The sequence below is a fragment of the Takifugu rubripes genome, chromosome 12 (assembly GCF_901000725.2).
Source record: "Takifugu rubripes chromosome 12, fTakRub1.2, whole genome shotgun sequence".
NCBI classification, from domain to species: Eukaryota; Metazoa; Chordata; class Actinopteri; order Tetraodontiformes; family Tetraodontidae; genus Takifugu; species Takifugu rubripes.
The window spans coordinates 3152501-3174194 of record NC_042296.1 but is presented as its reverse complement, the minus strand read 5'-3'; the positions used below and the strand labels follow the sequence as shown (position 1 = coordinate 3174194).

The window sequence follows — 21694 nt, the reverse complement described above, 5'->3', positions numbered from 1 at the left end:
TTCTGAACAATAGTATCGCTTTTATGTTAGAAGATTGTGCACTTTCTCCTCCTCCATATCAGCTAAATCACTTAAAATGTGGATAAACAGGTAATCAAGACCAATTAGAAGAGTACTCAAAATAAACTGACTGTTTGCCTCTGAGAGGAGTCTCCCATGAACAGTAGCAACGAGCTTTTTCTGCCCATTTGTTTCATAAAACATAAATAAACATCTTCCTATTTTCATTTCCTGCATCATTTATATTCCAGTCAGATAAGCATTTGCCAGTCACAGCAGTAAACACAAGCCAGCAGCATTTAATCCCTCATTGATGGGTCTGATCAGACTGATTTCATGGCCACTTTAACTGCCTCCCCTGGGGATGCGCTTTAGAAATATAAAATCTGAATGATGGCAGGATTGATAAGCACCTCCCTGACCGTCAAAAATAAAATAAAATAAAATAGTGCTTTCCACTACTTTTTTTTCGTCCTTCCCTCATTTTACTTTTAATTTATTGATTTTGACTTGAGTCTCTGGCTTCAACATCGTCCAAGTCAAACCTGTGTGTTCTCAGGCACGTGTGAGTGCATGTGTGGTATTAAAATAGTGTGACTGATGCTCTGGCTCTTTTAATCAATGTCCTCTCCTCCGTCCTGCCTCCATCTTCCCCTCTATATGTCTGTGTTTTCTCATTGTCAGCCATGTTTTAGTTTCTGTCCATCAATGACCTCGAGGGGAGGAAAAGCTAATAGCTGTTATGTTTTCAATCTGCCAGTCCTTTGCAGGATCGCTTCCAAAGCTAATTTAGTTGAAAAGAGAGTCTCGCGTTGGGTTCTGTAAGATTCATGACGGCTGTTCTGTTTCCCCAAAAGTCAGGGTTTGAATAAAAATAGCTTCAGGATAACAGTTCCGTATTTAGATGATTAGCCTTGAAACAAATTATACATCCTCACTTTCAGCTCAAAATTGATCATAACTGAGTAAATGAATGTTTCTGCTGTTGTTTCTGGCCTGAAGACACATGAAGGCAATCAAAGCTTTAATGAGCTTTCCTGCTGGTGAACTTAAACAAGATTTCCAAAGATCCAGGAAATTACAATAATAATAATAAAATAAACCGGGCGAGATGAAAGAGACGTGTAAACCGTGAGCTAAAGCAAAGGTGGAAGATGCAGGTTTCTCTCCTTTTGTGACGTTCCAAAGACATTCGGAGTCAGGTCCATGGGACAGGGAGCACTCAGGCGTGACCTGCAAAGACAACCAAAGCTCATTTGTCTGTGAGTGGACGCCTAAACGAGCAGAGCTGGCAGCTGAGCCGCCTTGCACTCCTGAACCCAGGCCTATACTGTGCAGAGCAGCCAGGATATCTGATGACGGGGGGGCGTTAGCAACAATTTCCACAATCTCCTCTCTGCAAAAAGTGGAGCTAGCATGGGGCCACTGGAACCACCTTTCATCGTGTTGTTTGCCTACCATGATCCTGCAGGTGAAGACTTCCGCTGATTGGTGTTGGGTTCTTTCGCCACAGAAGCAAAGAATCTCAGGTCGAAAAGAAGAAAAGAAGGCGGTTGTAACAATGCTCCGGCTGTGAGGAGCGCCTCGAGGAAGTGAGAGAGAGGATCAACCAGGAGTACCGGAGCGCCGAATCTCAGCTAAAGAGGCTTCGGCTGGGAAATATGGAACAACTCTTGAGAGCCGTTCCTCTGGTTTCGCCCCTCCAAAGGGGGAAACGGCGGCGGCGCCTCGACGATTGCAGCTCATTGCGAAGAGGTGCTCTGCGAACCCGCCGGGCATCAGTGCGTTAGATCACAACACCGTCTTTTGTGATCCTGAAGAAAAACGAGAGCTCATCAAAACCTGGATGATGGCAGATAGGAGAGCTAAGAGCAGCTGTGACAGGCAGCTGCAAGTGAAGCAGCCATTTCTGTGTGAAGAGCTCCACTGATGACACAGTGGTGTCCCGCAGATCAAACAGACAGTTTGACGTCTGTGGTCGCGTGGAAGCGGGTGGGTTTCAGAGCAACAAACACCTTCCAAAAAGAAGCAATCTGAACTCAAAATGTCCCTGTTAAAGCTCTTTTGAGAGCCTTCCAATAACAGAAGACTATAGGAAGCTCTTTGGTTGTCATTTTGATTTGTTATTATGTGAACGTCTCGTGACATTTATTGTATTTCCCCACAGTGTGACAACATAATAGGAAAACAACCAACAAAGTAACATGCTGTCATATTTACCATTGCTATAAATGTGAGCCTTTACTCCCTCGTACCTTATTATTTTAATGCACCAATGCAAACCCATGTTGCCAGATGGGAAAGGTTGGATCATCGTACCGGCAGCTTCACAAAAAATGATGGCGAGTATTTAAATCCCATTCTGACACGTGTCAGGTGTGTCTGGTCTGATAAAACATGACCATAGATGGCTCAGAAGTGCGTTTTTCTTCACCACGTCTATCTGTTATGAGCTACCCAAACCAGCTTTGAGTACAACATGATTTAACGTAGCCCCTTCATAGTTCGGTCACATTTTCGTGTAAGTTGGGACACCTTATGTCAACATTCAGCCGTTCACACCCACGACCACTGCTTGCAGAACAACTAAGCCACAGTAGGAGCATCCATCATACACATTCAGCTACCTGAAGTATATTCGGACTTAGGCATTCAGCTCAAGGCCACTTAGCTCCAGGCTTGTATTATGCAGGGGTCCAGGATCGAACCGGTGACCTTTTGTATGGCTGGTATAACCATAAACCCTGACATTTGTGTTTTATTCATGAATTTATGTAATGCATTCGGACTCTGGTCTCTGACTTTATGTGGAATATGAGTACCTAATAAACACACAAGGATGTATTTTAATGATTTTAGGTTTAAATCTCCCCGTGGTCCTTGGTCTACTCCTGCTATCAGAAGGTTCTTTGTCCTGGAGCGTATCCTCCAGCTCTTTCCCTCTGTGAATCCACTGTTGGGCTTTTGCCTCCCAGTGGTGTCAGAGGTCAGGCAGTTCCTTTCTGGTCTCGCCCTTTTCTGGCCTCCTTGAGTCCCTCCTTTCTCTCTGAGTAGCTCTCCTTTTCAGCCAGTTTCACCTGGAGCTCTTCTTCCAGGCTGACAGGCTTCTTCTCACCGTCCTTCAGAGCAGCTAGCGTCTGGGTCAGCAGAGCCGGGGTTTGGACATGAGCTGTGATAAGCCTTTGCCTTTTCCTGTTTACCCTGCTGATCATTTTCCTCCAGGAACTGTCTGACCCCCTCTTCTAAGCTCTTTTCACCGTTCTGCAGCTCTCAAGGGTCACTGAGTTGCTGCTGAGAAACACTGATACGTCTGCTCTTTCTGGGGCTCTGAAGAGGGGCAGTTGTTGTTGAACCTCATCCAGCTGCCTCTCTGAGTCTGAGCAGGAATTTAACACCTTATCCAGGTGCTTCCCAAAACCAAAGAGATGGCGTTGAGTTGAATCTGTGGAGTCGTCCCTTTTATCGATCATCTTCTTGGCCTGCTGCAGATCATCTTTTGAGTCTTATGTTGCTTTGTGTTGTCTTCTGATATCCAGCCTCAACATACCAAGCAGACATGGCATTTCTGGGATATTGGGGAACGCCACGGCACAATTAGAAGAATAAAAAGTCCTTCGTTAAAATCGCCCTGCAGTAAAACTCTCCTCTTGAAATCTGACTCATGAAACGAGATCGTTTGTTGCAATAACGGGTCATCTCAAAGTCCTCGATGGCATCCAATAATTCATGATTCGTCCTACTGCTGCAAAGAGTTTCTTGTTGCAGTGGAATTAAATTGACATTTTGAAATATTTTTATTAATTAAAAAAAAAAAAATCCTCAACCACAGTTCAAGGGTCAAGTATTTCTGTCTATAGATCTTTTATTATTGACGTACATCCCATCAGTATTTTCTGATGATGTAATGGATAACCTGTTACCATAGCAACGGTACAGATGCCTAAGTGATAGTCCATTTACTGGCTGCATCATTATAATGAAGAATATGAAAATGCATATCATATATATATATATATATATATATATATATATATATATATATTAAAAGTGTGTGTGCGTGTCTGCGCACGGGTGCATGTGTTCATTATCTACAGTGTGAACGTTCCTTCTTCTTGCCACTGCTGCAAGGTCAGCTTCAACACAGGGGCATAAATCAAGCCGAAACAATCTCTTTCTTCCTCCCACACACACACACACACACACACACACACACACACACACGCATATAGTGACAGGGGATGCAGGAAGCAGATTGTATGGAACAAATTTAAAGGGTAATATGTGGTGTTGAATTGTCATAAATTTTACAAATGTCACCGACCACCAGTGCCTCCATATACACAAATCAATGCTGTTGAATTGCTGACGTGTATTTCAGCGTCGCCTGGCCTTTAGAACCCACTCGGCAGATCAGGAGACTGTAATTGTGTGTAATAATGGAAAATATCATTTCAGTGTGTGTACCTTTGTGTGTTTGTTTTGTATACCTTCTCGATGGTAGTGGAAAAAACAGCACATCAATCATATATTAAATGTGTGTTTTTAGCGCGTAAAGCTACAATTTCTTAGGAGTCACAGTCCCGTCATGTCCGTCCCAGTCGGCACCAGTTGGCCGGTTGGAACAGGACCCTGTGATGAGGAGTCCGGACTCAAATTGGCAGGTGTGTGTTGCTGTGCATGCATGTAGAACAGCCTGGAACACAGCCCTCACAGGAGTCACGCGTCCATAGATCAAACGTGATTGATTTTTTTCAAGACCCTTGTGCGCCTCACATTAATCACGGATAAAACCGCGACATGTTCACAGTCAAAGGGCTCCACCAATCAGAAGCATCGCTCCAGGCTGGAGCACGGTGTCGTTCCACCCCCAAGATCATGAATACACTGTGTGTTTTTAAAAACACAAGGTCAGTATATGTTTTTCTGACGCTGCTGCATAAATCATCATTTTAGACTGAAACTAAGTTCTGGTTTTGGATCAGATTTAGCTGCAGGGTAGGTGGAGACCCCACATGTCACATCAGGAGAGATTTTGGGGTCACTTTTGGTTCGAAAGACTTGTTAAAAGTAAATAATTTGCTGCTGCTTATGGAGAATGATGGACTCTATGCAAGAGAGCCCCAGAAGTCCAGGGTTAAGGCCACGAGAGAAAAAGGCGCTATTTTATTATCAGGAGTCATCCTGATAATGTTATTCCTGGCATGATGTACCTTTCATCTATTAAAGGAGCCTTTATAATAACAGAGCCGCCGCCTGTCCAACATCCCTGGCTGTGGTCGCACCTGCAGGTGCTTAACTGTGAGAAAAAACACAAAAGAAAATTGCTAAATACTTGTTTTAATAGTTGCACCGACCGAGAAAGTTTGCTTGGTGCCTTCAGTAGCCACGGACATTAATGCTTACTTGCTGAATAAATCAACCATTTTATAATGAAAGAGGACAAAAATATAGCTGCCAAGCCGCTCAGTCTCAGCCCCTCCATCACTGTCCACTCAACGTATCAGTTTGATGTCTGGGTAATGTAATTATACTAAATTGCTGCCAAATGTGACTGAGCTGCCGGTCCAGTTAATCACGAAGGCACGCTGATACCTGCACGACAGGAACTATGGATTTCAATAATGGGAAAATGTTCTTCTATATATCAGTGCCTTCATAAACCTTAAAATAATTTAGTGATTATTGATCAGACATGAGTTTGCAGCTCATCAAGTTTTACACAGCTCTTGGTGCATAATGTATACGTGTTTGAGACTATGTGTTGATTTAAGGTGGCCTCCTGGCCAAAGTTAGTCCCTTATCTTCCTTCATATCAGCCAAATAGCAAGCAGACTTCAGCCAGGGTCGCCACCTCAACCCATCCAATCAGCTTCTCATGCCAAGCGCAAAGGTGGGTCGTCTGACGAGCATAGCCGCAAAAAGTTCGGCGTCATGCTAGGCTCTGATCGTCAGAAAAGCAGCAGCTCGGCTACAGCAATCAAACGGCGTCTCTCTCCAAGTTCTCAGCAGGTGAGCGCAACACCCTATTAAAAACGTGCATAACCTTGGCAGGCTGTAAAAAGACTCCTTTCTTTGTGGCTATTCTATAGTATTTAATAACAGAGAACTCAGTATTCTTTTTGTCCTCTGGCTTCTTCCAGCAAACATCATTATGTCATTTTCCAGCGGTGCTTAGTGCCAAAACCAAAACGTAAATAAATACACTCAGGGTTCCAGACAACAGCCTGAGTCTTTAAAACTTTCTCTGAAACATTTCAGAAGTCTTTTTCTGTTGTTTTGATGCTACATAAAGACTTACCCGCTGCGTAGACTCCACACTGACACGCGTATCCTCCAGTCTTGTGCCAAACGCAGACGTGCGCGTGCATGTGTGTGTGAAATGGTGTATTTCATCAGTGATAACGGCACAAAGCCTGGTGACAATAGACTTAAAAGGAGTTATAAAGAAAAGGGATTAAATGGGGTGAAAGCTTAAACACTCCTGCAGTCTAATATGTGTGTGAAGCGTACTTCCTGCTTTGTTTGGCTCAGGAAACGTCCCATCAAGAACACCAGTAAACACAGTAGTGACTTTTTCCAGATGGACGAAACATGGTTCTGCTGTTTAGTTGCTGTGATACGTGCAGAAACTGCCTGGTACCTACAATGATTTTGGCACAGGACGACTGACTCTCACTGATGAGGGACACAAGTTAAAAGGAAGCTGGTTGTTATACAGCCAGAATCTTCATTATCATCTGATCTGCTAATTATTTTACAGTCAATGACTTTCTGTCGTCTATAAAATGCCAAAACAAAGAACTTTTGATGGGTTCAGCCTGCCTCTGTTGTCCAATCATCAGTCTAAACTTGCCAAAGAAGAAGGAAGAAGCTGGAGTTCTGTCCACCAACTTTCATTTTAATGAAATAAATTCTAATTTTTATAGCTTCTTCCTGGTTATGTCCACTTTTAAGTTTAATTAATAGCTAAATTGTGTTACCAATACATTCCAGGGGGGCTCCCCTGATGTTAACTTTAATAGGTCCTGCTATGATGAGCACAGCTACGAGGCATCCTGTCATACACGTATACCCAGCTAGGGCGCTAACACACACAGATGCTATCGGCACGCGCTGCTGACTCACGCACAGACACGCGTGGCATCCACCACAGTGGGACAGAGGTTGTCAGTCAGACACATCAGGAGCGTCCCTGGAGGCAGCAATCGCTGTATGTTAGCATTTCATGTTTCAGACGCAACTTATCTATATGAAACCTGCGCTGCTTCATATAGCTGTCTGCCCGCTTGGTGTCAGCAGGTTTAAAGACGATCTCTTTGAGGTTATAGGAGATGGACATCGTCGTGGGGCCCAGCAGCTGAACCTTGAAGATAGCAAGGGTTTTTTTGTATGTCTGTAATATCTGTCAGAATGAATGTTATTCAGCAGATATGTTGCACTGGAGCACCAGCAGCAGACCAGAACAGATGGTGTTGCTTCATGTCTCCATAACCCGCTGAAATGATGTTGGCAGTGGAAAATGGAGACTCGCTCTACATCAGGCTGCCGTTTTTTTGGCCTGTTTTAGCGCCCGGACATGGCATGATTTGTTGCTAGTTGCAGCCTTTGTGGCTTAAATTGAACAGCTCGATGGTGTTTTGGAAGATGGGGTCATTGTTTGTCTCAAAATATCGCAAATTCTGTATTATTTGCGAACCTTTTTAGCAACGTAAACTGTAAAATGTAGGATTTAGTGTGTTTTGTTAAAGATTTCAAAGCCTTCTTAAATCACTGTGGCATTTTTACTATTAGACTATGATCCTCCAGTTCTGAAGAAGAGGCTCTGCAAATTAGCCCGAGGCATCAGAGAAGCGATGCACGGCACGCTAATGGAACTCCTAATGGAAGCCCAGCGTGCTAAAGGGACCAGAGTTTGTTTTCTACATGAGCTGAGGACTAAACAACAACAGGCCAACCATTAAACTCTATTATTACAGTAGGGATACCGATGCGAGAGGGCAGGCTACCGCTCTCCCACCTGTGCAGTTCAGACGTATTCAGCTCATTTAATAATGTCTAAGATGATGTTCACCAACATGACTGGACCATTAAAACCATTAAGAGTGGTTTCCTGCATATCTGTACAGCAGATGGATGCACATGCGTGTGATAAAACACTGTAAGTATGTAAAGTCACCATTAAACATGTACGTTATTGTGAAGGCCATCTGTGCTAGTGTTGTTCTCACAGTAACCACTTTAAGATGTTACGCAAGGCAACAAAACATATCTCACAGCTGTTTCGGACCTCTTGCAGGAGTTTATTCTATGTCATTTTGCCCACAGCGAGTAGCTTTGTAAGTCAACAAAATGCCGCCAAGAGAAGCAGCGGTTGCAGGAGAAGATGCTGTTTACAGGAGCAGCATCTTCTCCTTTCAGGAACCTCATGCAGTTGAATCTATTGTGTCAAATTACACAGTAAAATGTGTCACACTGTGGTATTTGGGTTATATAAGGTGTATAATAACTGGTAACACAATGTTTGTCTTGTTTTATTCATAAATGAATCGCCAAAGCAACAACTACATGTATTATAGGCCTTAATTACACGTTATTTTTAGTTTGAATGCGTGTGTATGTGTTAATTACCATATTTTGACGACCATAAGGCGCACTGTATTGAAAGGCGCAGTCTCAGTTATGGGTGCTATTTCTGTATTTAACACATACATAAGGCGCACCGTATTATTAGGCGCATGCTGAAACATACAGTAAAAAATGACAACGGAAGTAAAACAGTGAGTTTCAACACATTTATTGAACAAAATATTCATTCTTCCGCCACAAAACCATCAAAGTTTTCATCTTCTGTATCTGAATTAAACAGCTGCACTATTTCAATGTCCAACATCCTGAATTCCTCTTCTTCATCATCTGAATCGGACTCACCGACCGGTTCCGGTTCAGCGTTGATTTTGTGAAAGCTCTTCCAATACATGAAGACGGTATCATAGCCCATGCATCTACAATCCACCCGCATATGGTGGCATAACTCGCCCGCCGCTGCCTCATAGATGTGGATGAGCGCGGTTATCTTCTCGCGGCAGTAGGTGCGGAAGATGGCCGCCCTCTCCTGGTTAGGGTTAGGGAAGATGGCCACCCTCTCCTGGTTAGAGTTAGGGAAGATGGCCACCCTCTCCTGGTTAGGGTTAGGGAAGATGGCCGCCCTCTCCTGGTTAGGGTTAGGGAAGATGGCCACCCTCTCCTGGTTAGGGTTAGGGAAGATGGACACCCTCTCCTGGTAATCCGCAGGCAGCCGCTGCGCAACAGTTGCCCTCGCGCGTATGGAGAGATGCCGCCTCCTCATAAAGTGAAAACACTAAGATTGCTCGATTGCCATTTTCAGCCGCATATTCGATGGCCTGCAGTTTAAGGTAAGCCTCATTCATACACGTCTCGCTTGACCGGCGGCATTTTAGGGGATCCTTACGCGTAGGTGTGCCGCTAATCGATGGGCAGAGTGTTTACCGTAGGGCACCCACCAAAGGCGCACAGCAGATTTTGGAACTCAGTCCACACACAAGGCGCTCCATATTATAAGGCGCACCGTCGATTTTTGAGAAAATCTCAGTGTTTTAGGTGCGCCTTATAGTCGTGAAAACACCAAATGCCTTTATATCAGGAATATTATTATTACAGTTGACAATAAACCTGATATATACAGTCGACATATGTCAACCTTGGGTTTGACTTCATCACCAGCATTGAAAATAACAGATTTTGACTTGCAGGTCGAGCAGCATCGTCGGTCCGTGTCGTCACCACGAGTTCATAGCATCCAAGGAAATTACATTTTCAAAGGCTTCACATGAACGTTCCGAGGCCGATCAATACAAGGTCCGGGACGGACGCGATTATTTGCTGAACCCGTCGCTTGGCTAACTATAGTGTCGTTTTGTGAGCCATTTCTTCTGTGTGCAAGTCTCCTGTTTCTCTTAATGGATATTGATTCATATTTGGAGCAGTGAGCTTCTATCTATTGGTCCACTTGTGTCTTCTTAACCTTTTCACCTCTGAGGAGAGCCTATTTTTCCGAGTTCAATGGCGTTAGCACAAGCATGTATGCGCGCGTGTGTGTGTGTGTGTGCAGCAGTGCAGCTTTAGCAGAGTGACAGTGATGTCAGACACATAATGATTTCCTATTGGCCGTTAGCCCTTGAGGCCCAATGACCTGTTATCGATCTGACCAATTAGCATTCACACCTTTAATTAATACTGAAGTTTACACGCGCACGCAGGCTTGCGCACGCACAGAGGCGTACACACTCCGACCCACACTGGTTTAATTAACAGTGAAGAGAGGGGTGGCTGCAGAAGGAGATAAGAAAGGAAGCGAGAGCAGGAGGCTGGGAGACAAGTGTGAGACTGAGGAGGGGGGTCATTTAGAGAGAGCCTGATATCCATACAGCCCATTGATATTTGAGAGCTTTATGTCGGAACGCGCTGGCGTAATGGCATCTGACAAACTTCACATCACACATTAGGAAGATTGCCATCAGCGTCGTCTCTGTAGGTGTTGTTTGGCCTTTCCGTGGGATACGGGACTGTCGAGAAAGGAGTGGAACACAGCTGTCCAAATCAAAACAATGTATGCGAGGATAACGCAGCCTTCATTTCCTGGGCTTTTGGTTGCCAAAAGCCATGTTGCGTTCCTTTCATATGACCACAGTAGGTCAAGCTGGCTTGGTTTTAAACAAACATGTAAACGCTGGACCTGGGACGTTCCCTCTGATCATGACTGCCTGTGTAGGAGCTTCTGATGACGACCCGTTGTGGGGCAAATCCGAACGGCCTACTGAACCTCGCTGCAGAGACACACTGAACGCAACATCAACCACAGATGCCAAAACAGACTTCACTGACGTCCACGTGTGCCCCCGCATGAACGCATGTTTGTGGAGATGAACGAGGTGTAACTGACATCCCTGCTTCTTTGTGAGCAGCCACGCAGGCGCCATTATGGGCCCATTCAATTACACGGAGGGAAGGTGTGAAAGAGAAGCATCTTTTCAACTAAGCTACCTAATGATGAATATTCCCTCCACAAAAACTGGGTAATGGGGCCAGACAGAGTCATTTTGTCCCTGCCGGACCGAGATTTTACCCAATCCCATCAAATTGAATCCTCACCACCTGACTCTTTTTATTCCTCTTTTAACGAGAAAAAGGATATTGAAATGAATCCCCCCCTCCCCCGAAATGATGCGACCCGTTGATAATAAACAATATTTTCTGCTATAGACACGCGCGGTCGATGAGGTGAGGACACAGGTGTGGACAGCGAAGCTGGCTGATGCATCACAACCGTATTGAATACAGATTATTATTGTTCGCGCAGAACATCAAGGTAACCCTCGGGGGAGAGCTTTGTGTGTTTGTGTGTTTGATCGTCTGTGTTGCAGGGCGTAATAAACCCAATGAGACCTCCAAGGTCTACTGCCCTGGCTCCATAATGTTTGATCTCTGGAAGTTGCACGCTTTGTCTGGGCTATTAGCCCATCTCCTTTGGCCGCGGCGTGATCTAATGCTTTAGCCGCCGCTGCTCTTTCCGGGTCTACCTCAGCTTTAACTCATCCTCCCAAACTCATTTCCTGTGACACACACAGCGCTGCCACTGAGTCCATTATAAGGACAAAACACAGATACAGGACATCATTTTCAAATGCCAGAACAGCGGCCATTCCTTTTCCTGGCGGATGGAAGCAGAGGACGCATAATGAGTACGTGCGTCCTGCACACACGCAGTGGCAAAGGTAGCGCGGCGGTAATTGGTTGACACTGTCAGATGTGTGGAGCGATGGTGTCACCCTCCATCCCCTCCCACTTGACTGACTAAGTGAGTGGGGCTGGATGAAAAGTATGAACTCCTGTTTTTGTTGTGTTGAACTTTTCTTCTTTAATTCTAAGAATATTAATTATTTGTGAAGATGCAGTGGGAGTCGAGTTTCTTAGGCAGTCGGCATCCTTGAGGTTTACTGAATAGTGTTGTCATTGTGCACGGCTCGCGCACTAAACCACTGCCATTTAATGGCTATTGATGCCTCACAACAGGGAGTTGCGTCGACTCAAAAAGAAATTATTGGAAAGTAAATCCACGGTCTTTTAAACTCCCGGAGATCTCTTTATATTCTTTATATTAATTTCAGCTTCTTTTGTGTGCATGTCTCAGGCGCGCGGCATTTTTATCTCAATGCTTTAAATTGTCCATAAATTATGGCGTAGCCGTACATAATAATTCCATATCATCCCATCCAATATGTTGAGCTGCCATGGCTGGAATTTGAGGGATTTGCCTGAATCCCAGCAGGGATGACAGGTTTTTGACAGCTCTGCTGCAGCTTTCTAACAATGTTAGAATTGTTTCAGACAGAAGAAGAAAACTCTTGTCTATTTTATGAATATGAGGATGCAGCTTCAATGAGGGAAGTATGGACGACTGTCATCTATCTATCTATCTATCTGTCTGTCTATCTATCTATCTATCTATCTATCTATCTATCTATCTATCTATCTATCTATCTATCTATCTATCTATCTATCTATCTATCTATCTATTTATCTATCTATCTATCTATCTATCTATCAATCTGTCTATCTATCAATCTGTCTATCTATCTATCTGTCTGTCTGTCATTTTACCAGCAAAGTCTGAAACAATCTTCTCACCATCCACCTCTCCATGACCTCTGGGAGAAGCTTGAAGCCCTCAACATATGTGGAGGTAATTAGTCCTTCCAGTATGTCCTGGATTTGGGATGGCCTCCAACTGGATGAAGGCGCCTGGACCAGTGGTTTGAACCCCCTCGGCTGGTGTCGATCTACCCTGAGCTCTTCTCCTCTGATGCTGAGCTGCCATCCTGCTGAGGAAGCTCCCTCCAACTACTTGTAAAGTTCAAACCCTAACGTGATCATACGGGGAGGGTTTGATGGTAGACTGACCGCAGCAGTATAGACAACCAGCCTCTCACACCACATTGCCTCAGTTCTTGCCCAAGCAGCAGCCCCGGGTTTAGAGGAGATGAGTTTCCTTCTTGACTCTACTGACATTGTTTGGGAGCAAGCAAGGGTGCAATGCCTGGAATATTGCGCACACACATATCTCCAAACTGCTTTTTAAACAAGATAGTTTATGGAAATCGGACGACACAGTTCTTCTGGTTTCCTAGAGGTTTTTAAGCAGTTATGCACTTGGGTCAACCTTCACAGATGTTCCTGAGACGTAAAACATGAAAACTATTTAATCCACGCCTTTCTGACTCCTTTTCTTAAACCAACAACGATCCAGTCGGCATTGTCGTCTGTCTCAAGGACGCCATCGCAACAGTGTTTCTTCCCTCTTCTCTTTGTTTTCTGCCCACCAGTCAGCTATTTTCTCCTGTCTCACGCCTTCCGTCTTGTACTCACTGTACCTATAATTGCTCATCTAGGGAGAAACAGACCAAGGCAAATAAGTGTGTGTGTGTGTGTGTGGGGGGGGTTGCCTGCTGCTCCACATACCACCTCTATATGTGTCTCTATGTGTGTGACGGATGCAGCGAGTCCTACAGATGGCTCATAAAACAGCAGATTATAATGAAGCAACTGAGACTAAAATCGTGGTTATGGTGAACAGGGGAGGGATGGAGAGAGGAGGTGAAGAGAAGAAAATAAAATGAGAGAATGGAAAGCAGAAAATGGAATGGATGGAGCAGAAAACAGAGGGCAGGTGGCAATAAACCATGAAAAGCAGTGCAGTGTAGCCAGCGGGTAGTAAATAAAGCAGTATAACGAAACTATGTAATGTTTACAATGAACAAGGGGAAGACAGACAGTAGGGAGGAGGAGATGGAGAGAAGGATGTATGGATGAAGCCGGACAGAGAGCTGGAGAAGTTTAAAGCTAGCATATATAATCTTAGCCTTTTCCCCAAAGGGAGGGGAAGGAGGACAGCAGGAGGAGATGGGTGGAGTGACAAAAACTACACTGAATGAGGAGTGGAGGGATTAAAAACAGAGAATTAATCAATCAAGGATTTAAAAAAAAAAAGGAGAGAGAGAGAGACTGTGGGCAGATAGAGATGTCAGATAGGGATAGTAAAGGAAGAGGGACAGAGAGGCAGAAATGGGTAGTTAGTAGAGTGTGTGTGTGTATGTGTGTGTGTGGGTGTTTGTGTGTGTGTGTGTGTGTGTGTGAGAGAGAGAGAGAGAGAGAGAGAGACCTGCCTTTGGGTAAAACTGACTGGTAAAATCAATAGGCCAGCAGGTCCCAACATTGGGGCCAAACCAACATCCAATCACAGGGAGAGTGAGCGCTGTGTGTGTGTAAGTGGGTGTGCGCTGAAGTCCGAGGTATGGAGGGTGGCGTTAGCCAAATAATCCTGTGATAACTTTTTTTAAAATCTCATCCTATCTCTTTAAAATACCCACAATCTTTAATTTGGCCAGCTCCAACAATAATGAGAGATAATCATCGGCAGTGTAATGTGTCATTTCCAGGGTGCCACATTATTTGCGTGCACAGTCAGAATTATGCTGTACTGCTAATCCTCACAGCTATCAGTGGCCCAGGACTGGCATCAGATAGAGCCAGTTCATTTCCTGAGATCAAATCTGCTAATTACACATTTTTAACCTCTAGTTCTTCGCATCTGATTATTTTCATTATTTCCCATACCCGTCTACCGCCTCTCCTTTCACCCCCTCTCTTCCCACGCCCAGTCTCCTCTCCCTAACCCACATCTGTCTGAACAGTTTCATAGTTGTATCAATCAAGCTCAAACAATAAGATGAGAGCTGCTCCCAGTTCTCCCATCTACGTCCTAGTTGATGGCTTGTAATACTCTTATCTGTCTCCCCCTCAGTCTCTCTGCTGCGTGCGCCTGTTTGTGTATACAGTCGGTCTCAGGGAAATAACTGTAAATGTGTCTGCAGGGAATAATGTAATTAACTATGAACCACTCTTATTGTCTGCCTTGCTTTCTCGAGAGCTGCGGAGCATATTCTAAATGTTGTACCACAGCCCTGGTGCTTGATAATTTGTACTCTAAAGATCTACAGGCGTAAGGAGCTGGCTGGATGTGTGCTGAGGGTAAGATTCAAGAGGATACTTTGACAGCGTGTAGGTGTCTAAACTGCTTCATCACCACAATGCATGTCTTTAGCTATCCAAAGTTTTCTGCCAGGCAAAGTCCATTGAGCAGAACTCTGTTATGTCTAAAACCTCCATTTGAAGTCTAAAAAAGAGCGACGCTCCCTTCAGACGGCGGACAAAGCTGATTCCGCTCAAGACAGATCTTTTCTGATTCCACTGTCCAGACTTCAAAAATGTGAAGAGCTCAGATTTATTGACAGAACTAGACCTTCACCCCTGCCTTCTTCTCTTCCTTCCCTCCCTGTGCAGAGCTCCACAGCACGTCCTGCGGAAACCCCGGCGTCCCACCCAAAGCGGTGCTCAGCGGCAGCGGCCGTTTCGCTGTGGGGGACCAAGTCCAGTACAGCTGCGTGCCCGGTTACGTCTTAGACGGCCACGCCACGCTCACCTGTATCACCAACGCTGGAAACACTGCCGTGTGGGACTTCCCTGCGCCAATCTGTCGAGGTATGCGCAACTAAATGTGTGCCTGCATATGAAGTGTTTACCTCTAAAGAGGATAAATTGAATCACAGAGATTCCTAAATAGAATTTCTTCTTCCCACCGAAAGCATGAACACTTCATATCACTTGTGTGTATAAATGTCTGTGTGTGTGTGTGTGTGTGTGTGTGTGTGTGTGTGTGTGTGTGTGTGTGTGTGTGTGTGTGTGTGTGAGAGAGAGAAAGAGACAGACAGAAGGCACCTTGTTGTGGCTGCATTCGGTAGTGCGACAGGCAGCCGGTTGCTGTTGTTCTACTCTGAGTTTGTGTGTCTTTATATAGGCTGCAGCATCATCAAAAATGTATGTCGTGATGCGTCAAAGCAGAGCTGTGCTGGGAGTTCTGATGAAACTCGGGAAGCAGTTCTCGCTCACCGTGGCAACAGTTGCCGAGTCAGGCAGAGAGAATGGTGGGAAATTGGAGCGGTTGGGGTGGGCTCAGCGTTACGATGCTTGGGACGAGAACGGGCCTGGAAAACGAGGTTTGGAAAACATTCCACCAGGAATACTTTAGATCTTTCATTGGCCGACGCCGCCCTGCCCTCCTGGTATTTCGGTGACTTTGGGACGACTTTCAAGCAACATTAATGACTTGACATTTACGAGTCAGAGAGTGATTTATGTAGGAAGACTCTGAACTTTTGCTACCCCACCTGAATGCATCCCAGTTGTCTATCTGATGAACGCCACGGAGTCAGTCATCCAGAGGAACACCCTGCCAACAGAATGCACTTATGCTCCTCTCCCTATAAGGGTCCGGAACATCCACCGTCCTCCCAGGAGAGCTGGTGGGTTCACCAAGTGGAAGCTGGTGCATGTGCACTCTGAGGTGATGTGCTGTGAGCTCAGCGATGGACGGGAAGGTCTAACAAAAGAAAAGAGACGGAAAATGTTGGGCTGAAGCTCATGATGATGGTTGGAGTGTTCTCCTGATTTCCAAAAATAAAAACCCCTGCGACATCCCACTGAGGCATCCGTTCCCCAAATATTTCCATGAGCTATCAGTATAAAATACAAGTCAAGACGGCGTCGCGTCATAACCTGGAGATACAGTTTTTAAACAAACCAAATGAAAGAACAAAAAAACAGGTTTTTATTTTTGTTCCCACCCCTTTTTACGCATGATTTATACATTCATATATTATTGTAGCATATTTTAGTCTGCCCATATTAGAGTTTTTACTTTTGAAAAGAAGAAAACCCATTTATACCACACACCAACAATACGTGTCACATGACCTTTACTCACAGAATGGGCTGACCCTTGATGACACCAGACAGGTAACACGAGAGGCGAGAACAGTGGACGACGGCTCTAATAATAGTTTCCCCCTGCACATGTAGGCAGCTGCAGTAATAATTGGAACAGAGGATAATGGGCAGGAAGAAGGATCCTCTTTTCAACAGAAATGTCTTCAGATGTTCTCTGTTTGTGAGTTAGAATAAGAAACCTTTATTTATCCCTGAGTGGTGACATTTCCAGTGTTGCAACAGTCAGATTCAAGAGCAGACATTAGTGTTCAAATAGAACATGAGGATTAAATGATATAAAAATCAAATTGCATAAACAAACAACATAAAGAGGATAAATAAAGTCACGCCTACGATGGATGACAGCAGAATGCTCTACAATCTGGTCCAGCGTCCGTGTGAGTTTGACCGGGACCCCTCTGTCCCCTGCGTCCCATCCAGAGGACGGCCCAGGACTGAGCCAGGCTCCTTTATGATCTTGTCCAGCTTCTTCCTCTCCCTCTCTGTGGTGCTGCTGCTCCAGCAGGCCACACCGTACCAGATGGCAGATGCCACCACAGAGTCACAGCAGGTTCCTGGAGTGGCCCCCTCACTCCAAAGGACCCGAGCGTCCCCAGGAGGTGGAGCCTGTTCTGGCTTCCTGAACAGAGCGTCTGTGTTGTGAGTCCAGTCCTTTTGTTGCTCAGCCAAGCCTGATCACACATATTTGTGCTGTGGACACGGCGCGTGGGCAGATTTGCATTGAGCTGCGAGTTTCTGCATTGGGTATGTTGACGAGAGTTTGAACCTTAAGCGTTTCACACGTCCACGTTCACGTGCATGCACGCCACCTTTCTCCTCCACAGGGATTATGACCAACAAATGTCGATTCTCATCGAAATAAACAATAACAACTAAAGGATGCAACATCGTTGTGGGAGTTGAAGGAAGGTTGAAGGGAATCTTTGAGGAAGAGGGGGTAAATGGCAAAGTGTCCCCGCCGGATTAGCCGCGTCTCTCTGTCACTCTGTCAGCGTGGCTAAGAGGGGCTAAGCTACTAATGTGTCAGAAAGAAGTCACACATATGCAATTATTCACACCATCACACACACACACACACACTGAGTTGCATTTTGAAGTGGCTTTGCGTGCGTTGAATGCATGTGACACCTATCACACCAGCTGTAATTTTTGGAAATCAATTATTCAGGCTTGCAGCAATAGACCTGGAACGTCCCGCTTTTAGCCTTTTCACCTCCAGAGAGGAGCTGTGGCCCGCCCACACACACGCACACACACACACACACACATGCAACAACAGCCCTGATCATTAGGGACGCGGATACGCAAGATCGATTTGGAGATACCGACTTTGAAGGAAACGCGCTGCTCTTCTCGCCTACTTAGATGAACCCAACAAAATACTTTTTTTTCCAGCGCTTAGCTAATGGACACTTCACTCGTGGACCGCAGGTACAGTACATGTTCTTCCTTACTGAAGAACAAATGCAGTCTTTTGGATGTGATTTTGACATTCTTAAGATCCTTTTTTTTACTCTATTACATTAATTTCTGATAATAGCTCTTTAAAAAAAAAAAAAAAGTCTAAGCAAAAGACCTTTAAGCTTTACAGCTTGCACAAATGGGATTTGCTGTGTTTCTTGTTACTGGACACATACTGGGACGTTGAGTCCAACAGCCTGACACAGCCACTACAGAGGCCAGCGAGGTGTGGGATTGTTCAATCACTGATCCAGAGAAGCTGAATGGACTTGGGGAAACTAAGTAAGTGAGGGCCTGTTGATGCATTGAGTCATTCTGTGTGGATCCATATAAAATTTACTTGACAGGCTGCAATGTGGTAATAGCAAAGCCAATCTTTTCCAGGCGGCATTAGAAATGGAGCAAACATTGTAAGGCAGCCGCTCCAGCACCCTGTTATTGGAGTAATATGTGTAACTGTATACACTGTTATGTGAAAAGTATAATGGAAAAACAGTGTGCTGCTACAGTTGGTTGGCACGGCCAACGCTGAACATATATATTGGTGCTTGGACCAATCCTGCCGATGAAGTCGTGTGCATATCCTTGGTCACATGCATGTACTCAGACAGGTGTGAATTCTCATAAATTTTGTTCAAAGTAAGAACATTTCTGTGAAGGGAGGAGGGTTGAATGGTTAAAATGTGGTTGTGGGTTGAGTTTGAGGTTAGGGGTTAGTGTCAAACATGTGGATGTTAGGGTTAGGGTTAACAGGTGATGTCATCAAGGTCCTGGCAAAGGTGGAAGCAAAGGTGTGTGTGTGTGTGTGTGAGTGTGGGGAAATGGGAAATTATAAGAATTGGAATTTAAGATGGAAAAGTGTTGAATTTTTGTGGAAGCTGTAATCAAATCTACTATGTTAAAGGTTATAAAATGGAGAGGGAAAGGATTTTTAAAACAGAGCTGAAATAGAGGCTGGGCTGGGGGTCATAGGGGATGTAGGAAGTGGAAAAAGCAATAAAGCGCCTTGACAAACTCAAAAATTGACAGGTGTGGTAATGAAACGGGTGTTTGTGCAATTATTCGCAGCTCCGTGCTTGTGTAGGGTCAATACGTGACAACAGGCCTGTGGCTGCCGCTGCCGCTGTTCCTTCCTGTTCCCAGGAGAGAATTCCTATAAATTATGTAATAATTAAGCAATAATTAAGGTGTGAGCTGTAATATCCCAGATTAAGCCTTAACAACTTTATTGTACCGTCAGAACGTGTCGTCATCTTCATCATTCGCTGTGGTGCTATGCTAAACTCTGGCTTTTATTGCTATAGCGGACTTCAGATTAGAACATGTCATGGACATTTAGTGTGGCGGGTTGAAGGACTTTTGAGCTGTAATGTTCATTTTCATTGTGGATGTATCGTAAAGTTTATCAGAACAGTGTCGGACAGGTTCCTTTAAAAAGACTTGACAGGAAAAAAAATGTGCTAAAAAAGAGTTTAGCTTTATCGGTCCAGCAAAGCTCACAAAGCTCTACAATATTAACTTATTAAAACTCAGTTTTAAACACACCAGAAGGAAGAATCTGAACTCCTTGGCCCGGGGACAAACGGAGTCTTTCTTGGTTTTGGTTCAGTAATTGCTCTAATGGAAACGCAAACAGGCGCGTCGATCGGGTCCGCTGAAGCCTGGTTTCAACACCTGGCTGGACAGAAGCCTGGTCAGAAACGCGGGCTGTTCTCGCCCATGTGAGATGAATCCCATCGCTTCTACTCCTATCAGCTCCTCCCCGTGGAGCCGCTCTCCTCCAAAGCCCAGGTTATTTCAAGATGTTACGCAGATGAGTGGTCGGCAAAGAGAGGCCGCCTGGACCTCCACATGATAGAGGCCTCCTGAGGGGCCAGGATGAGACCCTCAGACCCATTAGAAAGCCACAAGGGCCCTGGGTGCCTTCGGGCGTGAGAACGCAGACGGCTGGCTGCAGCTGGAGTGTGTCACCAGCGTCCGCGGTGGAAATGCAGTGGTGAGAACGGCTAGCACCTCTGGGACATCATGTTTAGTTGCATCCACCACCGATGACTATCCAGGAGCCGCCTGAGGTCCTAATCACGGACTGGGAGGAGAGCCCCAGGGAAACCATCCGTCCTGGCTCTTGTTCTATATTACCGTCCTTGAGTTTCAGTGTGATTCTGGTGATTTTCAGAAGAAAATGATCAATAATTGAGATCATTTGTCTCCTGTGTCACTCCCAGGGCCTCTCTCAGCTCGACACATCCTTTACAGCTCCGCTCTGCCCTTTATGTTGTCTATATTTACTGGCTGTTTCTGTGGCCAGCAGCAGCGCCTGGTACGTGTGGCGCTGTTAGTCTGGCCATCACTCATCACACACATGAATTACCACTAGATCAGAGTCACGAGCCGCAGAATTAATCACATTCTTTCTGCTTCGCTAATTCCATCACAGCGGATCACAATTTGGTTTGGCTATTGAGTAAACATTCAGCTCCGTGCATGTTAACTGAGGACGGGCTGGTGAAGAACCCGTTGAAACCGAAGCAGACAGAACTGTTGTGGACTCGTCTGGTGGCCGTGTGCTCAGCTGGGATGCTAAATTTCATCAGTTTCTCACCCAAAGTTCAGGAACTGGAGAAGGTGCAGGATTTGATACAGTCCTGAAGTGATATTTGCTTTTTTCCATAACAAACTCTAGTTACCGAGCTAATTTGCTCAAAAGATCACACATCTGAGACGCAACAAAGCTGCCATCAGGACAAATGGGGAGCATTTCCTCTTTGACTCGTGTTGCATTCAGTAACAACTTTAATGTCTTTACGCTAAAGGCCTTTAGTCTTAGGACATAAGGAAAATCAGGTGCAACATACATTTCTTCTTCTTCATAATGATATGTGGAGGTTTAAAAAGATAATTCTCTGAATTCAATAGGATTCTGTGGCTTGTGCATTGGAAAAGAGGGAACTGGTTTGAGCTGAAAGAGCTGGTTTATTCCTCAGCAGCAGGAGCAGAAGTCTCTCTCACAACTTCCTTTTTCAACATGAGAATCTGGATCCGTTTCTCCCTGAGCACTGAGGCAGGGTGGACGATATTTTTCGTCAGGTCACGATGGTGACCTTATCCAATTAGCATCAGGAATTACTAGTTCAGATAGAACTTTGAGATGTTGGTGTTGGAAAAAAAGGATTTCTTATACCAAGTGTGTAGAAGAAAAAGGAATTAACGTAACACCGAGATGTAAATCCCTCAAATCAGACAAGGCTCGTGTTGGTCTACAGGCTAAATGAGGGCCGTCAGCTTACCAGCAGTTATTGTGGACGGATTTAAA

The 21694-nt window shown here is 45.0% G+C and overlaps 1 protein-coding gene and 1 long non-coding RNA gene across 13 annotated transcripts in view; one reads left to right on the top strand and one right to left on the bottom strand.

Annotated features, from left to right (window-relative positions):
* Window positions 1-21694, top strand: part of csmd3b (CUB and Sushi multiple domains 3b) — a 210047-nt gene that overhangs the window by 71764 nt on the left and 116589 nt on the right. For all 9 annotated transcript variants that reach the window (XM_029845206.1, XM_029845212.1, XM_029845210.1 and 6 more), the window contains one exon: window positions 15418-15615. In XM_029845206.1, the coding sequence (XP_029701066.1) occupies window positions 15418-15615 (198 nt within the window). The remainder of the gene's footprint in view (window positions 1-15417; window positions 15616-21694) is intronic.
* LOC115251749 (uncharacterized) lies at window positions 1039-17691 on the bottom strand. Of its 4 annotated transcripts, XR_003890272.1 has the most exons (5): window positions 17254-17691; window positions 16898-17074; window positions 16302-16513; window positions 16024-16118; window positions 13121-13462 (listed from the first exon to the last, which is right to left on the bottom strand). It is a non-coding gene; the product is annotated as an uncharacterized lncRNA (long non-coding RNA). The 4 variants fall into 4 exon arrangements; XR_003890274.1 differs by lacking the exons at window positions 13121-13462; window positions 16024-16118 and adding an exon at window positions 1039-1233; XR_003890271.1 differs by having other exon boundaries at window positions 16024-16513.